Source organism: Cricetulus griseus, chromosome 4 (genome assembly GCF_003668045.3).
Source record: "Cricetulus griseus strain 17A/GY chromosome 4, alternate assembly CriGri-PICRH-1.0, whole genome shotgun sequence".
NCBI classification, from domain to species: Eukaryota; Metazoa; Chordata; class Mammalia; order Rodentia; family Cricetidae; genus Cricetulus; species Cricetulus griseus.
The window spans coordinates 148,571,206-148,593,165 of NC_048597.1; the positions used below are offsets into that span (position 1 = coordinate 148,571,206).

The 21,960-nt window shown below is 40.6% G+C and overlaps 1 protein-coding gene across 1 annotated transcript; it reads right to left on the reverse strand.

Annotated features, from left to right (window-relative positions):
* Positions 1-19,693: 19,693 nt before the first annotated feature.
* Positions 19,694-21,078, reverse strand: LOC113835303 (secreted seminal-vesicle Ly-6 protein 1). Its single transcript, XM_035444763.1, has 3 exons — positions 21,018-21,078; positions 20,242-20,355; positions 19,694-19,818 (listed from the first exon to the last, which is right to left on the reverse strand). The coding sequence occupies exons 1-3, from the start codon at positions 21,076-21,078 to the stop codon at positions 19,694-19,696; spliced, it is 300 nt and encodes a 99-aa protein (XP_035300654.1).
* Between the last annotated feature and the right edge of the window lie 882 nt (positions 21,079-21,960).

Here is a 21,960-nt window from a genome sequence, read left to right on the forward strand (position 1 = left end):
ATGGTGGAAACTCACCCTGCACGGAGATGAAAAGAGATAAAGTCACCATGAGCAGTGGGCTGATTTTTGTCAGTAGATTCATATTGAATGATAGACAGTGGCTTGAGGTACTGGAAAGGTCCACCACTCACTCCCTTTATAAAGCTGGAGAAAAGGAAGAAATCTCCAACATTGGCACAAGGAGGAAATAAATGCCCTTTTCTTTTTCAAAAAGCCAGATGTACGATAACGTGAGGAGTACAAGCTGCCCAGCTGGCTACCTACAGCTGAGTCAAATAGCTTCCCTCCCTTATCTCATCTCCTATGTGTGCAAGTGTGTTAGGTGTAGTTTTCTGGTCCTTCAGAGACCTCTCTATATACTAAGTGGGAAATGTCTGCTCATCCCAGGATTCAGAAATGGGAGATGGTGACTCAGAATTCAAAGGCTTCTAGAGAAGGAACATGGAGCATGAAGGTTTCCTGACAGCTTATTCCAGTGTTGGAACTTTCTCCAGTTTGAGTCATAGGAAAGGGGAGTTTTGAACCTAAGGGTCAACACACAACTCCCTAACTCCTGTCTTCAAATATCTCCATCTCCCAGCTTAGAGAGTTCTAGTGCTCATCATACTGAAAGTCTGGGGTATCTGGAAGTCTGGGATACCTGGAAGTCTGGGAAATCTGGAAGTCTGGGGTGTCTGGAAGTCTGGGGTATCTATCTAGAAGTCTGGAGTATCTGGAAGTCTGGGGTATCTGGAAGTCTGGGGTATCTGGAAGTCTGGGGTGTCTCAGGTTCCCAGCAGATCTTACAGTTGGGAAGTTCAAGGTGAAGAAATAAGGGTGCTTCTTCAGAGGCATTTCCAGTAAGCTCCTTCTCAGGGTCTGAGTATTTGCTCTCCTGCCCTTCTGGAACTAAAGCTAGGACCTTGCCTCCACCACCCTCAGCCCTGTCTCACACAATGGCCCTGCTGTGTACTCTATGGAAATGAAATAGCCTGGTCCCAGCCTCACTCTGAGTAATTCAACTCCATTCTAGACAACTTCTAGAAGAAAATTTCTTGCTTGTTGTTTGCATGGCCTCCCCAACTTCTCAGGGAAATTTACTTCCTTCATGAATGCTGCCATATCTGGTGGGGTGCATTGTCCCCACCCCATTCTAGTTGTTCCAGGTCTCATTACCGTTCTTTTCCAGATGACTTTGTCTTTGCGTAGGTCCATTGTCTGGGCTTCATTTCAAACCAATTACCACAAAAGGTCTTTTCTGTTTCCTTGTTGGCCTTGTCCTGTATGGGGATTAGGTGTGTGATGTGTTCTAAGACCTTAACAGACATGGCTGTCTCCCTGTCCTTCTGCATGCTGGATCCCAAAAGAAACTCTGGGAAGTATGTGGAATAGTTAACATTTCTCCAAATGAAATGTTCAATTCACACACCAGCTAGCAAGTTACAGATGATGTGAACCCATGAATGTCTCCAACAAGGTTATATTTAACATAAAAATTGTCCTACTTGAAATTATATTTTTCTGGGTAGTAGGATTTTTTGTTGTTGTTTTTCGAGACAGGGTTTTTCTGTGTAGTTTCGGAGCCTATCGTGGCACTCTCTCTGTAGACCAAGCTGGCTTTGAACTCACAGAGATCCTCCTGCCTCTGCCTCTCGAGTGCTGGGATGAAAGGCAAGCACCACCACTGCCGTTTCAGCCACCACCACCACCCGGCGAGTAGTAGGATTTTTAATGCATTTCTCAACTCTTGGGAAACAGTTTAATTTTTAATTAATTTCCTGGAACTTCACCAAATTAAACAAGAAATTCAATTCTATACTCTTATGGTTATATACTTGTATTAGTTATTTATTACCATTAAAAATAATCTAAAAATAGTGGCTTATGATGACACAGATTACTTTTTAAAAGTTCTGGAGGACAGATATCAAATGGTGCCCTAGACTGGTTCCTTCTAGACGTGCCGAAAGACATTAACTTTTTGTTCAGCTTCCAAAGTCCTCTAATATTCCACTTTATAACACATTTCTCCATCTTCAAAGTACATAACTTCAAAATCTGCTTTCACCATTATATCAAATTTCTCATTGTACACTCAAATATCTCTCTCCCTTTCTGTGTCTGTCTCATCTATCTCTCTCTCTCTCTCTCTCTCTCTCTCTCTCTCTCTCTCTCTCTCTCATCTCTCTCTCCCTGTCTGTCTGCTGTCCGTCTCTCCTCTCTCTCTCTGTCTCTGTCTCTGTCTCTCTCTCTGTCTCTCTCTCTCTCTCTCTCTCTCTCTCTGTCTCTCTCTCTCTCTGTCTCTCTGTACTGGTCATCAAACCCAGAGCTTTGCATATACTAGGCAAGTGCAATACATTTAAATCATGTTCCCAGTTTTCTTCTCTTTTATTGTGATTTTATCTGTGACTGTATTATGGGCCAAATCACATAAGGTATGGTAATTTTTCATCCCAGGATCTTTACCTTAATCAGATATTAAGAGCCCAGTTGGGCACATGCAATAACATTTCCAGGTAGAGATGGGGATGTAAAGAGCTTTAGAGGTTATTATGTCATAGTTAATGCTGCCAATGAGACACAGCCTAGATCATCTGAGTATCAGTTGGATAATTGTCCTCATCAGGTTAGTCTGTAAGCATGGCTGTGGGAGATTGTCTTGATTATTAATTGATGCAGGATGGTCCAGCCCACTGTGAGGAGCACCATCTTTATGCAGTTATCTTGGTTTGGATAAGGAAGTTAGCTCAGCTTGAGCCTCTGAGCAAGCCAGGAGAGCTAGTGAGTGAGACAGAAAGCAGTATTCCTTCATGGAATTTCCCCAGATTCCTGCTTTAAGTTCCTGCCTTGACATTACTCAATAATTGGTCATAACCTGGAAGTGTAAGCCACATAAATTTTCCCCTTTCAGTTGATTTTAGTCAGTGTTTCATCACATCAACAAAAGGAAACTAAAACACTGTCTACCACATGCTATCAGAATCAAAATCATGACACCATCTCTATGGGCCCTTCTGTTTACTCAAAAGCAACTCTTCAATAATCTCTCTCTCTCTCTCTCTCTCTCTCTCTCTCTCTCTCTCTCTCTCTCTCTCTCTGTCCCTCTCTCTCTCTCTCTCTCTCTCTCTCTCTCTCTCTCTCTCTCTCTCTCTGTGTGTGTGTGTGTGTGTGTGTGTGCAGTGCCTTCTTGCATACTCACATCTTTTTGTCTTCTTCATTTACAAAGTAGCAGACACCTGCTTCTTTAACAGACTGTCCAATTATATAAAACCTCTATACTTTGACAATTTCTGTTCCTCCGGTGCTTTCCTTTACTGACTTTCCCCACCAAACTACTTCCTTACTAGCTTTCAAAGTCCTTTTTCCTCCCTCTCTATTTAAAAAGATATTTCCAGGCAGTAGTGGCACATGACTTTAATCCTAGCACTTAGGAATCAGAGGCAGATTGATCTCTGTGAATTTGAGGTCAGCCTGGTATACATAATGAGTTCTAGGACAGCTAGAGCTACACAGAGAAACCCTGTCATGAAAAACAAATAACTCTTCAAAAAGTAGTGTATTTTAGTTAAAAATAAAATATCATTCCCTTCCCTTTCTTCCTTTCAAACCCCCCACCATGTTCTCCCTCTGAAATATATCATGTGTTTTTCTTTGAATGTGAGTGTGTGTATTTGTAAACTCATAATCTTACATGATATCTTTGTACTATTTAATATAAAATTGTCCTGAAAGTTGAACTAGGTCTACACATTCTGAACACTGGCAACTGTAATACACATGCTATCTGGAAGAGGAAAATGGTATGGGACCCCACTCTTAGACAAAGGAGCACATCTTGTAATTAAAAAGGTCAGAGAAAAGGAGAATTAGTCTCCTCCAGGAATTAGACTCTTCATTGACTATCCAATAGTGAGTGGTGAGCTGAAGTCCTTCTTTTGGAAGAGAAGCTTCCTTGGTAAACTTGTCTAATTTGAATCTCTTCTGGTCCCTGACATCATGACACACTTGTGATCTCTTTAAGATGATTTCACATTCTGTAAAGTCCTCAACCAGTATTTTGGTTCAGCAGAAAGTCTCACACTTAGATCACTGATGGTTTACTGAGTTGGAAAATTAGTCAATGAGAAGAAAATTTAAGGGTAGAGACTTAGTTCAACTTTAGGGAGAATTTACAATAAATAGTACAAAGATACAATAGGGCACTCCGTTCAGTGGCTTTCCAGTGACTGTGGAATTAGGGTGAGCACTCTCCTGGGAGTGCATGGGTAAATCAGGTAGGGATGCTGTGTTCTTGGAAATGTCCTTTCTGGAATGTGATCTTATGATCTGTGACATTAGGTGACTAGTCTAAGGACATATAAATGGACATAGAACACCCTGTGTCAAAAAAACAATACAACAGATAAAAAAGATCCTCTATGGCAATCTTTCAGTTCTTTCCCAGAAACCATTCATATTTGTAGTTTTTGACAGAATTTGATTAATATATTATTATTTTCTATTTATTGTTCTGTGCTTTGTTCTTACTATTCTTTCATTCTTTTCATGCCTATTGTGGTTGTAGTTAAACATTTTGTATAGTTTTGCTTTTTCTCTTAGCAGGTTTATTATATTCTCTTTTACATTTTACTTTTAAACTTTTTTCTCTCTTTTTTTACCTCCCACCAGACCCTACCCTTTTATCGCCTCCACTCCCATGGTGGTTAGGGCCCTCCACAGGGGCTCCCCAAATTCCACATCATCCTGGGCCAGGCCTACACCCTCCTCCATGTGTCCAGGCCAAGAGAGCATCCCTTCATGTGAGATGGGCTCTCAAAGTCCCTTCTTACACTAGGGGAAAATACTGATCCACTACCAGAGGCCCCATAGAGAGCAGAGGCCTTCTCGTTGACATCCACTTTCAGGAGTCTGGATCAGTCCCGTGATGGCCTCCCAGACAGTAGTCTGGGGTCCTTTTAACTTTTAAAAGTGTTTGCCCTCCATGCAACAGCTTTCTTTCTTTCTACTTTCTTTTTTCTTTCTTTCTTTCTTCTTTCCTTCCTTCCTTTCTTTCTTTATTTCTTCCCCTCTCTCTTCTTCCTTCCTTCCTTTCTTTCTTTCTTCCTTTCTTTTCTGCTTTTTTTTTTTTGGAAACAGTGTTTCTCTGTGGAGCTCTGCCTATCCTGAAACTCACTCTGTAGACGACGATGGATTTAAATTCAAAGATCTGCTTGCCTCTGCCTCCTGAGTGCGGGGATTAAAAACATACACCACCACCACCTGGTCCAACAAATTTCTAGTTGTATTAAAGACCCATTCAAGAAAAGAAAAATCATGCCTAGTTTGGAAACCTAGCCAACAACCCAGAACTAAGTGAAATCATGGATCTTGGAGGAGACCTTAATTCTAAATATTTAGAACAACATTCTAAATATTTGTCCTAATATCCACAGATGAGTGTAGTCCTCACCCCTCAGTAAGGAAATTTCCCGTAGCAACAGACTGAGACCATTACAGAAAACCACAACCAATCAAATGCAGAGTTCTGGAGCCCATTGCCAGGGCAAACATCTATGAAACAATCCCACACCTAAGGCTCATGCATCTCAGGGAAGGGAGGGCTGAAAAACTGCTAAAAGCAAGAGGATAAGGGAGTTTCTATGAGGCTGTGTCTCCTAGTGTTGTCAGAAACTATTCCCATAAAGTTTCACAAACATCACTGCCTAAACAAGAGATGAACAAGGACAACAACAGAGATGCCAAATTGGCAGGGAATGCCCAGGATAACTCAGAACTACACACAGCTAAGGAAAGCTGAGAGTGGGGAAAATAGTCTTCCCTTGGAATGAGCACATCAGTGAGTTATTCTACACCAAATGCTCAGTCCTGAAAACATCTATACAGGAACACTGTGGTCAGGTTCCGAGCATTTCAGAGTTCTCTCTTTCCTCATCACCAAGGTCATTGTGTTTCTCTAGTTTACAATAATACCCAATATTGTTCAGCAGAACTCTGAAAGAGAAAGCCAGTCACCAAGTGCCAACTACTCCAAATAAAATGAAACCCCAATTGAAAAACAAAACAAAGTCCAAAGGAAAGAGCATATCAAAGCCTGACTTGTACTGATCAGGAAGAGATTTGTATCAGGCAGATTCTATCTAAAACAATGTCCGAACTCATTTTTCTGCTTCACTTAGCTGAGTAAAAACAACTAATGCTGCTGACATAGAAAAACCAGGAAATGTCCCTGGAGTAAAATGACTCCAACAGCTGCTGGAAATTTCCATCTTTGCTCTTGAGGTCACTGTGAATGACATATATCCCAAGATGTCTTAGTCCCATGGTGGCTGCTATTTTGCTGTCAAACTTGGGGATCACAATGTGTGCCCCAAGTCAAGTCTGCCTACCTGTCCTCCCAGTTACAAGAGACAAATCTGAGAGGAGAGCAGAGAATGGGGCTGTCAGAATGCTTTGGGTCAAGAGCCTCCTTCAAGTTTATCTCAGGCTATCTGCAGCCTCTTTCTTGCTGACCCTTTTCCCACCTCTGTGTCTGACCTGAATCCTTGTGGTTGTCAGGTGCAATCTCCTGAGTGTATTAACTTAGTGGGCTACCAGAAGTATCAACCAGAAAGCTGAGAGTGTCATTCCATAGTATCTGAGGGCTACAACCCAGGCTGCCCTGCTCTGCTGAGACCAAGCTATCTGGTGTTTCCACCAATGTGTTTAGACAGTGACTTATCATGACATTTTGTTTTCTAACCATAAAATCTTCATAAAATTGCTACCTCATTGGAACATGATGTTTGGGAAAACATGCATGGGGGCTGTGATTGCTCATATTTCACACTAGAATAAGCAGTCTTTTTATTCATTTGAGATGAGAGCTGCTTCCTATCTCTGTTCATGCAAACCACACACACACACACACACACACACACACACACACACACACACCCCACCACCACCACCACCACCACAAATGACCCTCATCTTATCCCTAGTACACCCAGTCATGTACTTTATGAACACTATCGTCAAGCAAAGGCAACAGAAATATTTCAAAATATTTGCAAATATGGATTGAACATAGGAGTAAACTCATTTGAAAACCACTTTTAGAATAAAACTCTCAATAGAGCTTTTATTGAAAAAATCTGCAGCATGATATTTACATACCTGCAACCACAGAACATTGGGCATGGAGGCAGGGGGTAGACACTTAAGAGTCTGGCCAATCCATAATGAGACTGGTATCAAATTTTCAAAATGAAGTATGCAAATTATATGAAGTTTACTACTGTCTTAGTTTCTGTTCTCTTGCTGTGAAGAGACACCATGACTGAGGCAACTAAAACAAGAAGAATTCAATAGGGGGCTTACTTACAGTTTTAAAAGAGGCTTAGTGTAGGCTGATCATGCCAGGGAACATGGCAGCAGGCAGTGACAGGTTGTGTTGAGCTATAGTGAGACCTTACATCTGACCCATAAGTTGCAGGCAGAAAGAGAGTAAGACTGGGTCTGGCTTGGGTTTTGAAACCACAAAGCCCCAGGTACACATAAGGCTACACATCTAAATCCTTCTCAAACAAGTCTAGGAACTGGTAACCGAATACTCAAATATGTGACCCAGTGGGTGGCAGTCTCATTCTAATCACCATAACTGGCCCATAAAGATTTTAGAATATAATGGGTTGCATTGTCACATTTCTAGATCCCAGCAGCTCTCTATCTCTATCCCTCATACTGATTCTAGGATCCCTGACTCTAAAAGGAGAGGTAAATCAGCCTGTCTCTATTTGTAAGGAAAACTCCCTAGGTATCCTGACTCCAGGAGAATGACAAGAGCCTAGGGACTTAGGGACCTCAGACATCAAAGGGCTAAGGCCCATCTGGAAAATGCACCTGAGGAGGCTTTCATTTACACCTCTCTCACATCCTCTGGATTCCTCAGTTCCCTGTAGTGTAAAGTGAAGTCCCCCACTCCCCTCCTAAATGCTTTAAAGTAAGCTTCCTTAGTTTTCTAAGTGTTCTAAATTCCCTGTCCACTTGGATGCCCCTACACTCTCAGGAGTTAAATAAGTCTGTGGTCCCCAGGAATGATCTCATTGTCCTCTGTCATATCTGAGACTTCCCATAGTGGTGGCCTGTGACTCATATAGAGGTTCCATGAACATAGATTTCTCTTTGGGGCTCCCCTTCCTATACCTTCTGCCCTTGTCACCATTCCACTGTACCAGCACTGGTCCCCTTTCTCTTATGGTGAGTTTTTCAAGTCATAGAGACACCTGTCCATCTCTGGCACAAGTAAAATATCAGCACTGAGTCAGGTGACTCCCCAAGGCAGTTGTCCCCTGCAACCCTCAGGATTATACAATAGTTCAGGTTTGATTATACCAGTAGGCTGTGAATTTAAGGGGACAGAAGACTCTTGTCTCCCTTACTCTGTATTATTTCCTTAACATATTAGATCACATAATGAATTCTGTTGTAACAGCATCTACCCACAGTATTGACTAGACAATGGAAATGGCACTGAGTGACCTGAAAATGGTAACTTGGACATCAATTTTGAGACCTATATACAAGGTAGTGGCACATGGTGAGAAGCTTCATGTTAGAGCCCTTTTCTGTCTTTGAAATTACCCCTTCTTTTGCCAGTCTTTCATGTTACGATAAATCTTTCCACCAAAAGCCGCCCGAGCCCCACCACCACATGTGCACTTTACACCAGCTGCCCGCCCGAGTTAGGGCCCAAATTAATTAATACACAGAAACTTGTATTGAAGGGACCAGCTCCCCTTTCGGCAGTCATAACGACCGAACACATGCTTGTCTGACCTTGTCCTAGACACTAGAAAGTCAGATGCCTGCCTCGTGACAAGGAACCAATCAGAAGTTAGCTGGTGGTGCTATGCTTTACGACCCTGGGTGTACTTTACGGACTAGCACACAGCAATGACGCAGAGCATAGCAACCACCCTGGGAGGGCCTATGGGCCATAACAACCAGTTGGCCAATCAACACAGGACAAACCCTCCAAGGCTAGAGGCACACCAATAGTGAACCTGTGCATACCCCTAAACACTCCCATAACACTGCCCTACAAGATCTCTTGGGAGGCCCTAGGTCTTGTCTTTGCTAGCCATCCGCCATGGCGGGTGGGTGAAAGACCCGAGCTAACATGGGGTTAGCTCGTTAAATAACAATAAAGCCTCACGCAGTTTGCAGCAAGCTCTCGAATCTGCCTGGTGATTGGGGTGACCGAGGTTGTGGCCTGGGACCCTAGATACCTCAGTTTTCCGGGGGTCTAACAGTATTAGGTTCAAATGCTGCTTGGCCAATGACTTGGCCAAGGTTTTCTCATCTGCTAGCTCAGTCTTAATTATCATAAATCTATATATTTTATAAGACTTACAGAGGATGTCTTTCGCTGGCACCCTCTCTTGCTGGTGGCTTACATAAAGCCGCCGGAGGAGGCAAGGGGGAAAGGGGTACTTCCTGTTTTTCCTTGCTTAAATATGAGTCTCCTTGCTATGTCACTTCCTGCCAGGATCACCACTTCTCTACTACACTTCCCAGAATCCTCTTTGGCTCCTAGTCCCATCTAACTTGCTGTCTCATTGGCCAAACAAGTACTTTATTCAATAATCAATAAGAAGAACATACACAGTACATTCCCCATCATCTCTTTTCTGTCTAAATAATAAGAAGGATAACTTATCTTTTATAATAACTGAAGAAAACTATAACCATAACTATCTGCCTTCAACTCTATCAAAGACCACAGAAGGATAATATATAAACTCTAGAATTGACAGAAACATCTGGCTACCTGGACAGTCAAAGTTCCTCTATAACATTGGGGCAGCCATGTTCAGCACATAGGCCACAGTGTGTCTGGCACACTTCTCCATTTCAACAGGAACCCTTCAGTACTGTCTTGTTTTGTAAGTTCAGCAATCATTTTCTTGTGGGTCCTGCATTTCCAGTTTATACAGCAACAAACAGTCCAGGCAAGAGCAATTTCTTGCCCAAATGGCTAATCTTGCCATGTTGAAAGCAAACTCCATAACAAGTTTCTTCGATGCCCATCCTCCTTTCTGATGTAATTGGTGTGCCAGGAGCAGTTGTGTCTCACTGCCAAGAACCATTTAAATGCCATATTTCTGTAGGTCTTTAAAAGGTTTGAAGAATATCTATTCATTTTAAATACATCTCTGTAAATCTAGAAAACCTAACTAACCTAATTATAAGTTCTGACTATTATAGATTATATAACCTTTATTTAATTATGCATATCATTTTAAAAGATCTGTATAAACACAATACCTAAACAAACGGAGACATATACATATCACAAAATTGACCTTAAAGTTGTATTAATAAATGAAAATCCATACCAATGTAAAGTATTCATTCCTATATCCTATTCCCCCTTTTATTTCTTTAAAAAGAGATTGACTATGCTCATTATCATTTATAACCAACAACCCCATTTAAATGAAAACAAACATTTATAAACAATATTTGGGGATTTGGGCATCGTTCTTTCTAAACTGCTTCCTGGTGATTGGGGGTGATGTTCATACCATTGAAATCATGATAAAACATAGAAATCTGACCAAGTCCTTGTTTTTGTAGTCTGTAAGGCTGTATCATCTCAGCTTTAGGAGGTCTTGCTTGATCAAACCATATTAGTCTGGAAGGAATCCACAGCTTTTTATTTTCAGTGGAAACACAAGTAGAAATTCTTTTTCCAAGTAGCCTGTCCTTAGATTTAAATTTTGAAGTCAAAGCATTTTTATAACATAAGTTGTATGAATTTAGCAGCATTTACAATCAAATGTATTTTAGCATCAGTAAGTCTTTCCTCGGCAATCAAACAATTTAAAGACAACAATATGGTTTATAAATTCAGTCGCTCTGAAAATCCTTTGCTAAACAGTCCTCAGACTTTGCTTGCCTACTCTGGGATCTCTTGGCCTGGGGACAGCAGGCAGGTCAACCTGGCCCAGCGAACCAAGCTAATGTGACTCTGCTGATATCACTGTGCTACTCCCCCACACACACACTCAGGAGAGAGGTGAGCTTGGGCCCCTGTCTCAGGCTTGATTTCTGCTTGCCCACTCTAGGATCTCCTGGCCTGGGGACTGCAGAAAGGTCAACTTGCCCCTTGCAAAGCAAGAAAATGTGAATCTACTGACATCCCTGTATTAGTCTCGCTCCCACCCACCAGGAGAGGGAGTGTCTCAGACCTGCCTGCACCCACCATGGGACACATCAGAGTATTAGACCTGCTTGCACACACAGGAAGAGAACCTTTGACCAGTACCGACCAGAATAGGAAGAAACACCACATGCACCCACTGGAAGAAAGGAAGGGAAGATGACAATATAAGAACACATTCAACAACAGAAAAACCAAAATTCTAGGGACTCTACACCAATAAGACATTTTTTTTTAATTTTTAAAAATTATTTTTCACATTCCAATCCCAATTCCCCCTCCCTTGTCGCATCCACTCTCCCCACTCCTCCCCCCCAAGTCTTATTCCCCCCAGGAAGTATAAGTCTGTCCCATCATCTAGTTGAGGTAGGACCAAGGTACCTCTCCACCCCCATACCCCAGTGTCTAGGCTGAGCAAGGTGTTTCTCCATATAGAATGGGCTGCACTAAGTCAGTTTGTGCATTACTGTTAGATTTTGGACCCACTGCCAGTGGCTTCATATATTGTTCCAGTCACACCATTGTCACCTATATTAAGGGAACCTAGTTCAGTCTAGTTTAGTCTTATTCAGATTCCCCATTTGACAGATCCAAGTCAGTGATCTCTCACTAGATAGGGTCAGCCGATTCTGTGGATTTCCCCCATTATGGTCTTGACTCCTTTGTTCATATTATCACTCATCCCTCACTTTGATTTTACTCCAGGAGCTTGGCCCATTGGTTAGTTATGAATTTCTGCATCTGCTTCCATCTGTATCTGGAAGAGGGTTCTAGTTTCTCTGGGGTTATGGATTTCAGGCTAGGTATCTTTTCCTTTATGTCTGGTATCCACTTATGAGTGAGTACATACTATATTTGTCTTTATGGTTTTGGATTACATCAATTATGATTTTTTTTCTAGTACTGACCATTTGCCTGTGAACTTTTGGATGTCATTGTTTCTTACCACTGAGTAGTATTCCATTGTGTACATATACCACATTTTCTTTATCAGTTCTTCAGTTGAGGGGCATCTAGATTGCTTCCAAGATATGGATATTACTAATAATGTTGCTATGAACATAGTTGAACAAATGTTTTTGTGGTGTAAATGTGCCTCATTTGGGTATATGACCAACAGTGGTATTGCAGGGTTTTGAGGTAGGTTGATCCCTAATTTTCTGAGAAATCACCATACTGATTTCCACAGTGGCCGTACAAGTTTGCAATCCCACCAGCAATGGAGGAGTGTTCCCATTTCTCCACATCCTCTCCAGCATATTCTGGCATTGTTGTTTTTTATCTTACCCATTCTGATCAGTGTAAGATGGTATCTCAGAGTGGTTTTGAGTTGCATTTCCCTGATGGCTAAGGATGTTGAGCATTTCCTTAAGTATTTTTCTGCCATTTGAGATTGTTCTGTTGAGACTTCTCTATTTAGATCTGTACCCCATTTTTAATTGGATTATTTGGTAGTTTGATTTCTATTTTCTTGAGTTCTTTGTATATTTTGGAGATCAGCCCTCTGTCAGATGTGGGGTTGGTGAAGATTTTTCCCATTCTTTGGGCTGCCATTTTTGTCTTGTTGACCATGTTCTTTGCTTCACAGAAGCTTCTCAGTTTCAGGGGGTCCCATTTATTAATTATTGCTCTCAGAGTCTGTGCTACTGGTGTTCTATTTAGGAACTGGTCTCCTGTACCTATGCAATCAAATGTATTTCCTACTTTCTCTTCTATGAAGTTCACTATGGATGGATTTATAGTGAGGTCTTTGATCCAATTTGACGAGTTTTGTGCATGGCGATAGATATGGACTTATTTGCATTCTTCTATATGCTGACAGCCAGTTATACCAGCACCTTTGTTGACTATATTTTCTTTTTTCCATTTTATATTTTAAGCTTCTTTGTCAAAAATTAGGTGTTCATAGGTGTGTGGGTTGATATAGGGGTCTTCGATTCGATTCCATTGGTTCATCTATTTTTTGCCAAGACCAAGCTGTTTTCATTACTACAGCTCTGTAGTAGAGCTTGAAGTCAGGGATGGTGATGCCTCCAGATGATGCTTAGACAGTATTGTGTGGCTATCCTGTGTTTTTTGTTTTTCCGCATGAAGTTGAATATTTCTCTTTCAAGGTCTGTGAAGAATTGTACTGGGATTTTGATGGGGATTGCATTGAATCTTTAGATTACCTTTGGTAGGATTGCCATTTTTACTGTGTTTATCCTACCTATCCAAGAGCATGGGAGATGATTCCATTTTCTGATATCTTCTTTAATTAATTTATTTAAAGACTTAAAGTTCTTGTCATACAGGTCTTTCACTTGTTTAGTTAGATTTACCCAAAGACATTTTATGTTATTTGTGGCTATTGTAAAGGGTGATGTTTCTCTGATTTCTTTCTCACCCCATTTATTGTCTATATATAAGACGGCTACTGATTTTTTTTTTTTAGTTAATCTTATATCCTGCTACATTACTGAAGGTGTTTGTCAGTTGTAGGAGTTCTCTGGTAGAATTTTTCAGGTCACTTATGTATACTATCATATCATCAGTGAATAGTGACAGTTTAACTTCTTTTCCAATTTGTATTCCTTTGATCTGTTGTTGTCTTATTGCTATAACTAGAACTTCAAGTAGTATGTTGAATAGATATGGAGAGAGTAGACAACCTTGTCTTGTTCCTGATTTCAGTGGGATTGCTTTGAGTTTCTCTCCATTTAGCTTGATGTTGGTTGTTGGGTTACTGTATATTGCCTTTATCATGTTTAGCTATGTTCGTTGTATCCCTGTTCTCTCCAAGACCGTTATCATGAAGAGATGTTGAATTTTGTTGAAGGCTTTTTCAGCATCTAGTAAGATGATCATGTGCTTTTTTTATCATCCAGTTTGTTTATATGGTGGTTTACATTGACAGATTTTTGTAAGTTAAACTATCTCTGCATCTCTGAGATAAATCATACTTGGTCATAGTGCATGATTTTCTGATGTGTTCTTGAATTTGGTTTGCCAGTATCTTATTGAGTATTTTTGCATCTGAGTTCATGAGGGAAATTGGTCTATAATTCCCTTTCTTAGTTGTGTCTTTGTGTGGTCTGGGTATTAGTATAATTGTAGCCTCATAAAAAGAGTTTGGCAATGTTCCTTCTGTTTCTATTTGTGGAATAATTTGAGGAGGATTGGTATTAGATCTTTGAACACTTGGAGAATTCTGTACTGAATCCATCTGGACCTGGAATTTTTGATTGGGAGACCATTGATATCTGTTACTGTTTCCTTAGGGTTATAGGTGTATTTAAGTTGTTTATCTGTTCTTGATTTAATTTTGGTATGTGGTACTTATCTAGAAAATTGTCTATCTCCTTAAAGTTTTCATTGAGTACAGGTTTTTGAAGTATAACCTGTTGATTCTCTGGATTTCCTCGGTGTCTGTTGTTATGTACCACTTTTGTTTCTGATTTTGTTAATCCGGCTATTCTCTCTCTGCCTTTTGGTTAGTTTGGATAAAGGTTTATCTATTTTCTTTAATTTCTCAAAGAACCAACTCTTTGTCTCATTGATTCTTTGCAATGTTTTCATTGTTTCTACTTTGTTGATTTCAGCCATCAATTTAACTATTTCTTGCTGTCTATTCCTGCTGGGTGAGTTTGCTTCTTTTTGTTCTAGTGCTTTAAGTTGTTCTGTTAATTCACTAGTGTGTGATTTTTCCAGCTTCTTTATGTAGGCATTTAGTGCTATAAACTTTCCTCTCATTAGTGCTTTTGTTGTGTCCCATCAGTTTGGGTATGTTGTGTGGTCATTTTCATTAAATTTTAGGAAGTCTTCTTTATTTATTTATTTTTTCTTCACCCAGTGGTGGTTCAGTTGACCACTGTTCAATTTCCATGTGTTTGTGGACTTTCTAAAATTAATGTTGCTGTTAAATTCTAACTTGAAGCTGTGGTGATCTGCTAGGGTACAGGGATTTACTCCAAATTTTGGATCTGTTGAGATTTGCTTTGTTATCGAGTATGTGGTCTGTTTTTGAGAAGGTTCCATAAGGTGCTGAAAAGAAAGTATGTTCTTTTGTGTTTGGATGGAATGTTCTATAGATGTCTGTTAAGTCCATTTAAGTCATAACCTCTGTTAGTTCCCTTACTTCTTTGTTAAGCTTCTGTCTGGTGGATCCTTCCAATAACAGTAGGGTGTTGAAGTCTCCCATTATTAGTGTGGGGGGCTTGATTTGTGATCTAAGCTTGAGTAATGTTTCTTTTACAAATGCAGGAGCCCATGTGTTTGGAGCATAGATGTTTGGAATTGAGACTACCTCTTGATGGATTTTTCCTGCGATAAATATGAAGTGCCCTTCTTTATCTTTTTGGAATTATTGTAGTTTGAAGTCTATTTTGTTAGATATTAGAATAGCTACACCAGGTTGTTTCTTAGGTCCATTTGATTGGAAAGTTTTTTTTCCAACCTTCACTCTGAGGTAATGTCTCTCTGTGAGTTTGAGGCATGTTTCTTGTATGTAGCAGAAGAATGGATTCTGTTTTTGTATCCAATATGCCAGCCTGTGTCTTTTTATTGGTGAATTTAGACCATCTATTTGAATGAATATTAATGACCAGTGATTGCTAGTTCCTGTTATTTTTCTTTTTTTGGTGGTGATGGCATTGTGTGTTCATTTCCCTTCTTTGGGGTTTGCTATTGTACACTCATCTATTTCCTATGTTCTTGTGAACATAGGTGATTTCCTTAAGTTGGCATTTTCCTTCTAATACTTTCTGTAGGCCTGGGTTTGTGGGTAGGTATTGTTTTAATTTGGTTTTATCATGGAATATCTTGTTTTCTCCATCTATGGTTATTAAAGCTTTCCTTGGTAAAGTAGTCTGGGCTGGCATCCGTGGTTCCTTAGTGTCTATATAACCTTTGACTGAGACCTTCTCGCTTTCATTGTTTCTGTTGAGAAGTCAGGTATAATTCTGGTATGTTTGCCTTTATATGTTATCTGATATTTCTCCTTTGCAGCTCTTAATATTTTTTCTTTATTCTGTATGTTTATTGTTTCTATTAATATGTGTTAGGGGATTTTTTGCCAGTCTATTTGGTGTTCTGTAAGCCTCTTGTATTTTCATAGACATGTCTTCCTTTAGGTTGGGGAAGTTTTCTAATATGTTTTTCTTGAATATATTTTCAGTTCTTTTGAGTTGGGCGTCTCCTTCTTCTATCCCTATTATTCTTAGGTTCGGTCTTTCATGGTGTCCCAGATTTCCTGCATGTTTTGTGTTAAGGATTTGTTGGGTTTAAATTTTGCTTTGACTGATGAATCTATTTTCTCCAAGTTATCTTCAATGCCTGAAATTCTCTCTTATATCTCTTATATTCTTTCGTTATGCTTATATTTATGGTTCCTGATCATTTCCAGAAGCTACGGCTGGGAAGTGCTGCTGTTGCTTCAAATGGTGATCACTCCTCCCTCCTGGGGCTGAGGCTGGGACTTCCCTCTGACACTGCTCCTGATTCTGAGGCTCATGGCTCCCTTAACACTGCTCTGGGTCTGAAGCTCAGGCCTTTCACTGAAGCTGCTCAGGGCCTGTAGATTGAACCTACCTCTGATGCTTCTCCTGGGTGTGAGGCTAGGGCCTCCCTCTGACATTGCTTCCGGGTCTGAGGCTCTTGGCTCCCTTGAAGCTGCTCTGGCTTGAAACTTGGGCTTTGCCCATTACAACTCTTAATAAGAAGAAAAACATTTAATTGGTACTGGCTTATAGTTTCAGAGGATTAGTCCATTTTCATGGCAGGAAGCATGGCAGTGCACAGGCAGACATGGTGCTAGAGGAGCTGAGAGTTCTACATTTGGATAGGAATGCAGCAGGAAGAGAGAGTGACATTGGATTTGGCCTGAGCATTTGAAACCTTCAAGCCCACCCCCAGTGACACCTTCCTCCAAGGCACACCTACTCCAACAAGGCCATACCTTTTAATAGTGCCATTCTCTATGAGCCTATGAGGACCATTTTCATTCAAACATCCTCACCATGGGACCCCATTGTCTAACAATTAGATGCAACCCATTCCCTGTACTAGAATCTTCATTTGGTGATGAGAAATGTACAGTTGGTGCTTTGTCTCTACCCATTATTTGGCAAATTCATTTAGTTTGCCTTCATATATGTATATATTATAGGAATATTCTATTGTATTAAGTTTTCACATGACCCCTCAAATGACTCCTAGTTTTAGCTGCCCTCCCAGCACTCCCCCTGTATAAAATCTTCCTACCCCCTCTTGTTTGATTCTCACATTCCATAACTATCTATTCTTTTTCCTGTTCCTAAGGAGATCTACCCCTGCTACGTAGTCTTGAACACTTTTTAAAAGGTTATTGGCCATTTGTGTTTTTTCTTTCTTTCCCCTTTTTTCTCCTCCTTCTTTTTGAAAACTATCTATTCATTTTAGTTACCCATTTGTTTATTGGCAGTTTTATTCTCTTGTTATTTAATTTCTCTCACTTGTGGGTGTTAGCTTTGATTCTTCTGACATGTACAGCACTCCACTAGGAATACCCACAAATATCAGGAGATTAGTAAAGGTTCTTGGGAGAGTGGGACTTTAAGAAAAGAAAACTAGATTGCAGTTGTATCAAGGGTTAAAGGAGAACACTGGTACAGACAGTGTTAAATGGGGAGGAGTATGGACGGGTAGAGTAGAGGAGGCAATGTGGAAAGGGAAAAAGAAATAATGCTATAATTTAATTGTATTATTTTTCACTGAATACATTGTACATGTGTCTGTTTTGCTGTGTGTGTGTGTGTGGTGAAGATCAGAGAACTTGTATAAATCCATTTTCTCCTTCTGTTGTGTGGGTTCAGGAACTGAACTCAGGTCATTCAGCTTAGTGACAAATACCTTGATCCACTGGCCCCCTGATTGTAGGAATTTATACATGAGAAGAGATAATATGATAGAGTGCGATTGCATTGACCACTAAATCCGAGTACCAAGTTCAGCCTTCATAACCAACAGAGTAGGAGAGAGTACTGACTTCTGCAGGTTCACTTTGAACCCCCATCCACGTGAGATAGCATGTCAACACAAATACACAAACAAAATAAATAAATGTAAGCAATGTGTAATTCAAAGTAATATAGACAACTACACAGAATTAACAAATTGAGCTTTTAAAGGTACATAAGAATGTCAGAGTATCAAACATGATACATTAAGACTACAAAGGATTTAAAGCATATGATTGAAAGACCAAGATATAGGGTTCATGACAAGGTCAGTTGTAGAATGCTTGCTCGAATGCTCCAGAGACAGGATTCAGGGAACAGTGCTGAAAAACAAGATAATGATGAGTTTTAATATTTGTAAGTGTATAAATACTCATTTATAAACACATGTAAATACACTTCATAGCTTATCAATGATTGTAAACTTTGGATTATAAGCCGGGAGAGGTAAACAAGCTGGGTCATTGCAGGGTGGAATGGGATTACTAGTCATGCTTCCTTGGACAGTATTGTCTGTATTTTCTAAGGTTGGTATGAAATGTGCTAGAAAAATATAAAATTAAAGATGGAAACAACATCAACTTCAAATTTATGTAACTTACTACGAGTAAAGATAAACTGGGCCATCTTTCCATGTGCAGACAGAATAAATTGCATGCTGAGGTGCTGAAGTGACTTCAGCCCATGTGATGACTAGTCTCTACCATGAACTTGATTGTATCAAGGATGTCTAAGAGATTCCTCAAACACTGCTCTGGGTGTGTCTGTCACACATAGTTAGGATATGGCGTCTCTGACCTTATTAAACTGTTTAAGCCATTAATACATTCAAATTTGGACTAGTTTATTGAGGGAGTTACGTGTTGAATTGGAGAAAGCAAAGACTGTGGCCTTGGAGGGTGTATCCTGACCTAGTCTCTTCCTACTATGCTCAGGTTTGTGTCCTACACACCATGATGTGAATAGCTCTGGTCCACTACATCCTCTCCACCATAATGAAGACCTCTGCAAACAAAAACTAAACTATATCATTGCTGCATTGTACTGTTTTACTCAGCTCACAGCAGTGAGAAATGAGATAGCATATGTATTCCATTCAGTGAAGAAGAATGAAGTGAGACACTGGAATTAATGTTTTCTAGAACCTTGGCAGAAGAGGCACCACTAATCTGAAGGTACATAAGGGGCCTGTGAGGTCGGTCATGCTCTCTAGTATAAAACCAGTGTTGATAACAGTAAAAGTGAGAGAAATAGAGGAAAGTTGGCAAATATCAGTGAGTGAGGGAAGGATGGAGGAAGGAAAAGAAGGAAGCAAGAATCTGAAAGGAGGAAGCACTTGGGATATGGGGGAGCAGAGAACATTGCTCTATTCCCAACTGAACTATTGAAACATCTTCAGCTGATGCTTCTTCCAGGCAAGTGTCAGGCTTTAGTCAGTTAAGGGAATAGATGGTTCAATGTCATAAAACTTGAGAACACAGGGAAGAAATAAGGACTCACCTGCAGCAGAACTGGGCAAGGGAGGGCCCAGCCTCTAAAACTCATTACACAGAGATTGGTTATGGCAACATGTAAAATCCAGTGTTAAGTTATAATGGGTGAAAGTATTATTTAAACACCTGGAAGAACAATCCTGCTGCCCAAACAGGATGTCATGACCTGCACAAGAAAAATAACAAAGGTCAAATATAAATATTTGTGAAATCAGTCTCACAAAATGAGGAGACTTACACTCGCTCATGAAATTTATGCCAGCCACATCTATCAACCTGTAATCTAGCATGCAGTCATGCCTCCTATCCCCAAAATTACTGTCAGGAATTTTACAGTTCAAATCCTCTCATACCTTTATGTTTCCCAAGAAAACTCTAAAGACTATGCAGAGGCACTCCCCCCAAAAATGTTCTTAGTCTGGCAAAGACTGAGAGGCAACCAGTACCAAATTGAAAACAACCTTCTCCAGAATTTTCAAAGAAACACAGCCTCGCACAGTCTCTGTTTTGTCCCCAGGATTGTAAAGAGGACCAATTCATTCCTGAGCAACAAACAGGAGCACCCCAAGATGTCCCAAGCTTGACACACCTTGAGAGATGACCATTATGCCACATTCCTGGTCCTCTTTAGCCTCACAGGTGCTTTCTCCTTTCTCACATACTCCATCAGCGTTTAACAAGTCACACTGCAAACATGTCAGAGCTGAAAAGGCAAAAGCAAGGATAAGAGGATCATTCAGACACCCCCTCAAGCATAAGACATGAGCTGAGCCTGTGGCTATAATCAATAAATAAGAAACAATGACCAAGGAAAGAGTTGGATGTATGCTGAACTGAGCTCTAAAGGGTAGACTATGAACTTGGACCCTAGGAGGGGATTTGAGAACATCAAAGTTTCCCCAGTTCAAAGACTGTGAATGGACTGGGATGTGTGGGGACGATCAAGTCTATGATGAAGAGAGTTTTAGCCAACCACCTGTGACCAGCCAAGTGCTCCCATCACTTCACCATCTTCATCCTGTCAGGTACCTTCCTTGCATCACCTCCAATACAAATTTAGGTCAATACATAGGTAAGCTGGAGGAACTGCGAAGGTTTGTTAAGAACAAGGTGAACTGAAGGACCAGGAGAAAGGACACCAGGAGCAGAGGCATGACAAAGAGGGGGAGGAATTGGAGAAGCCCATAATGTATACAGCAGAGGGAAGGGAAGGAAATGGAAGTTAGGATATGGAGAGGAGGGCTTTGGGGTTCACATACAAAAGTAATCAGTCTTACATCTTGTTCCTAACCTCCCCAAACCTAGTACCCTTTACCAGCATGTCTGCCCACCAGCACTGGCCCCTCCCATCTGCCAGGATCTCACCTTGCAGGAAGCCCACCACCAAGCAGAGGCCCAGTAGGAGCAGCAGGAAGTGCTTCCCCATGGCAATGGAATCCCAGGTTAAGAGAGCCTCAGAGAGCAGACAGAGCACTCAAGGCCTAGTCTCTACAATGCATGCTTATATCTGAGCTCAGGCTAGAAGAAGAAGCCAATAGAATCCAGAGCCAGTGGACTGAGCAGATAGCCTGGGGGGAGCACAAAGCCTACGTGCTTCAATATGCATGCTCACTTCTACACCCTACCCAGTGGTCCAAGTACTTATAGATTCTTATACATATATTTATTTCACTACCTTTCAAATGGGGATCAATATGATATTCCAAGGAATTTTGAAACTGGGTGGCTGAGGAGCATAGAAAGCGCTACACACAATAGGCTATGACTCTCCACATGGAAGGAAATTGTCATCCTCTACATCCAGATTTTAAATTCCCTAACACTTTGTGAGTTGGATATATGTCTAGGTATATGTTTAATTGCTCAATGAATCTCTGAAACCTAAACTGTAGATTCAGGTTCATCTTCCAACAGACTAGAATTATTTTCCTGGGGGCCAGATAGCAAGACAAGGAAGACTATAGGGTCAGTAAAGGAAAGCATGATAGGAAAACAGCCCTTGCATTCTGGATCTGGTTTCCCTATCCCACTATTAGAGTCAGGAAACTTAAAGCACCTCTGATAAAGCAGAATTACACAGAGACCATGTGTCCTGTCTAAAAACCTCCCAAACAGGTTCAAAGGCAAAATCAGCTGTGCTTACTTAACACCAAAAGGATGTGTAACTTGGAGTTTCTTGCCTTCTCTTCTCATTTCTAAGTAGAAGCAATGCCCCACATGTAAAACTACATTTGGAGCTACCATAATCATTTATTCACCCATTGTAAAGATAGTGAAGACAGTGTGTCAACTCCCTGACAGACAGTCC

What these genes read in the sequence shown, in the direction of transcription:
- LOC113835303 (XM_035444763.1), bottom strand. Translation starts at nt 21,078, where the DNA reads ATGGGGAAGCACTTCCTGCTGCTCCTACTGGGCCTCTGCTTGGTGGTG. An exon ending in GGTGGTGGGCTTCCTGCAAG is followed by an intron (nt 20,356 to 21,017) that starts GTGAGATCCTGG and finishes TTGCCTTTTCAG; the next exon opens with CTCTGACATGTTTGCAGTGT. An exon ending in CATAATGGTCATCTCTCAAG is followed by an intron (nt 19,819 to 20,241) that starts GTGTGTCAAGCT and finishes TTTCTTGTGCAG; the next exon opens with GTCATGACATCCTGTTTGGG.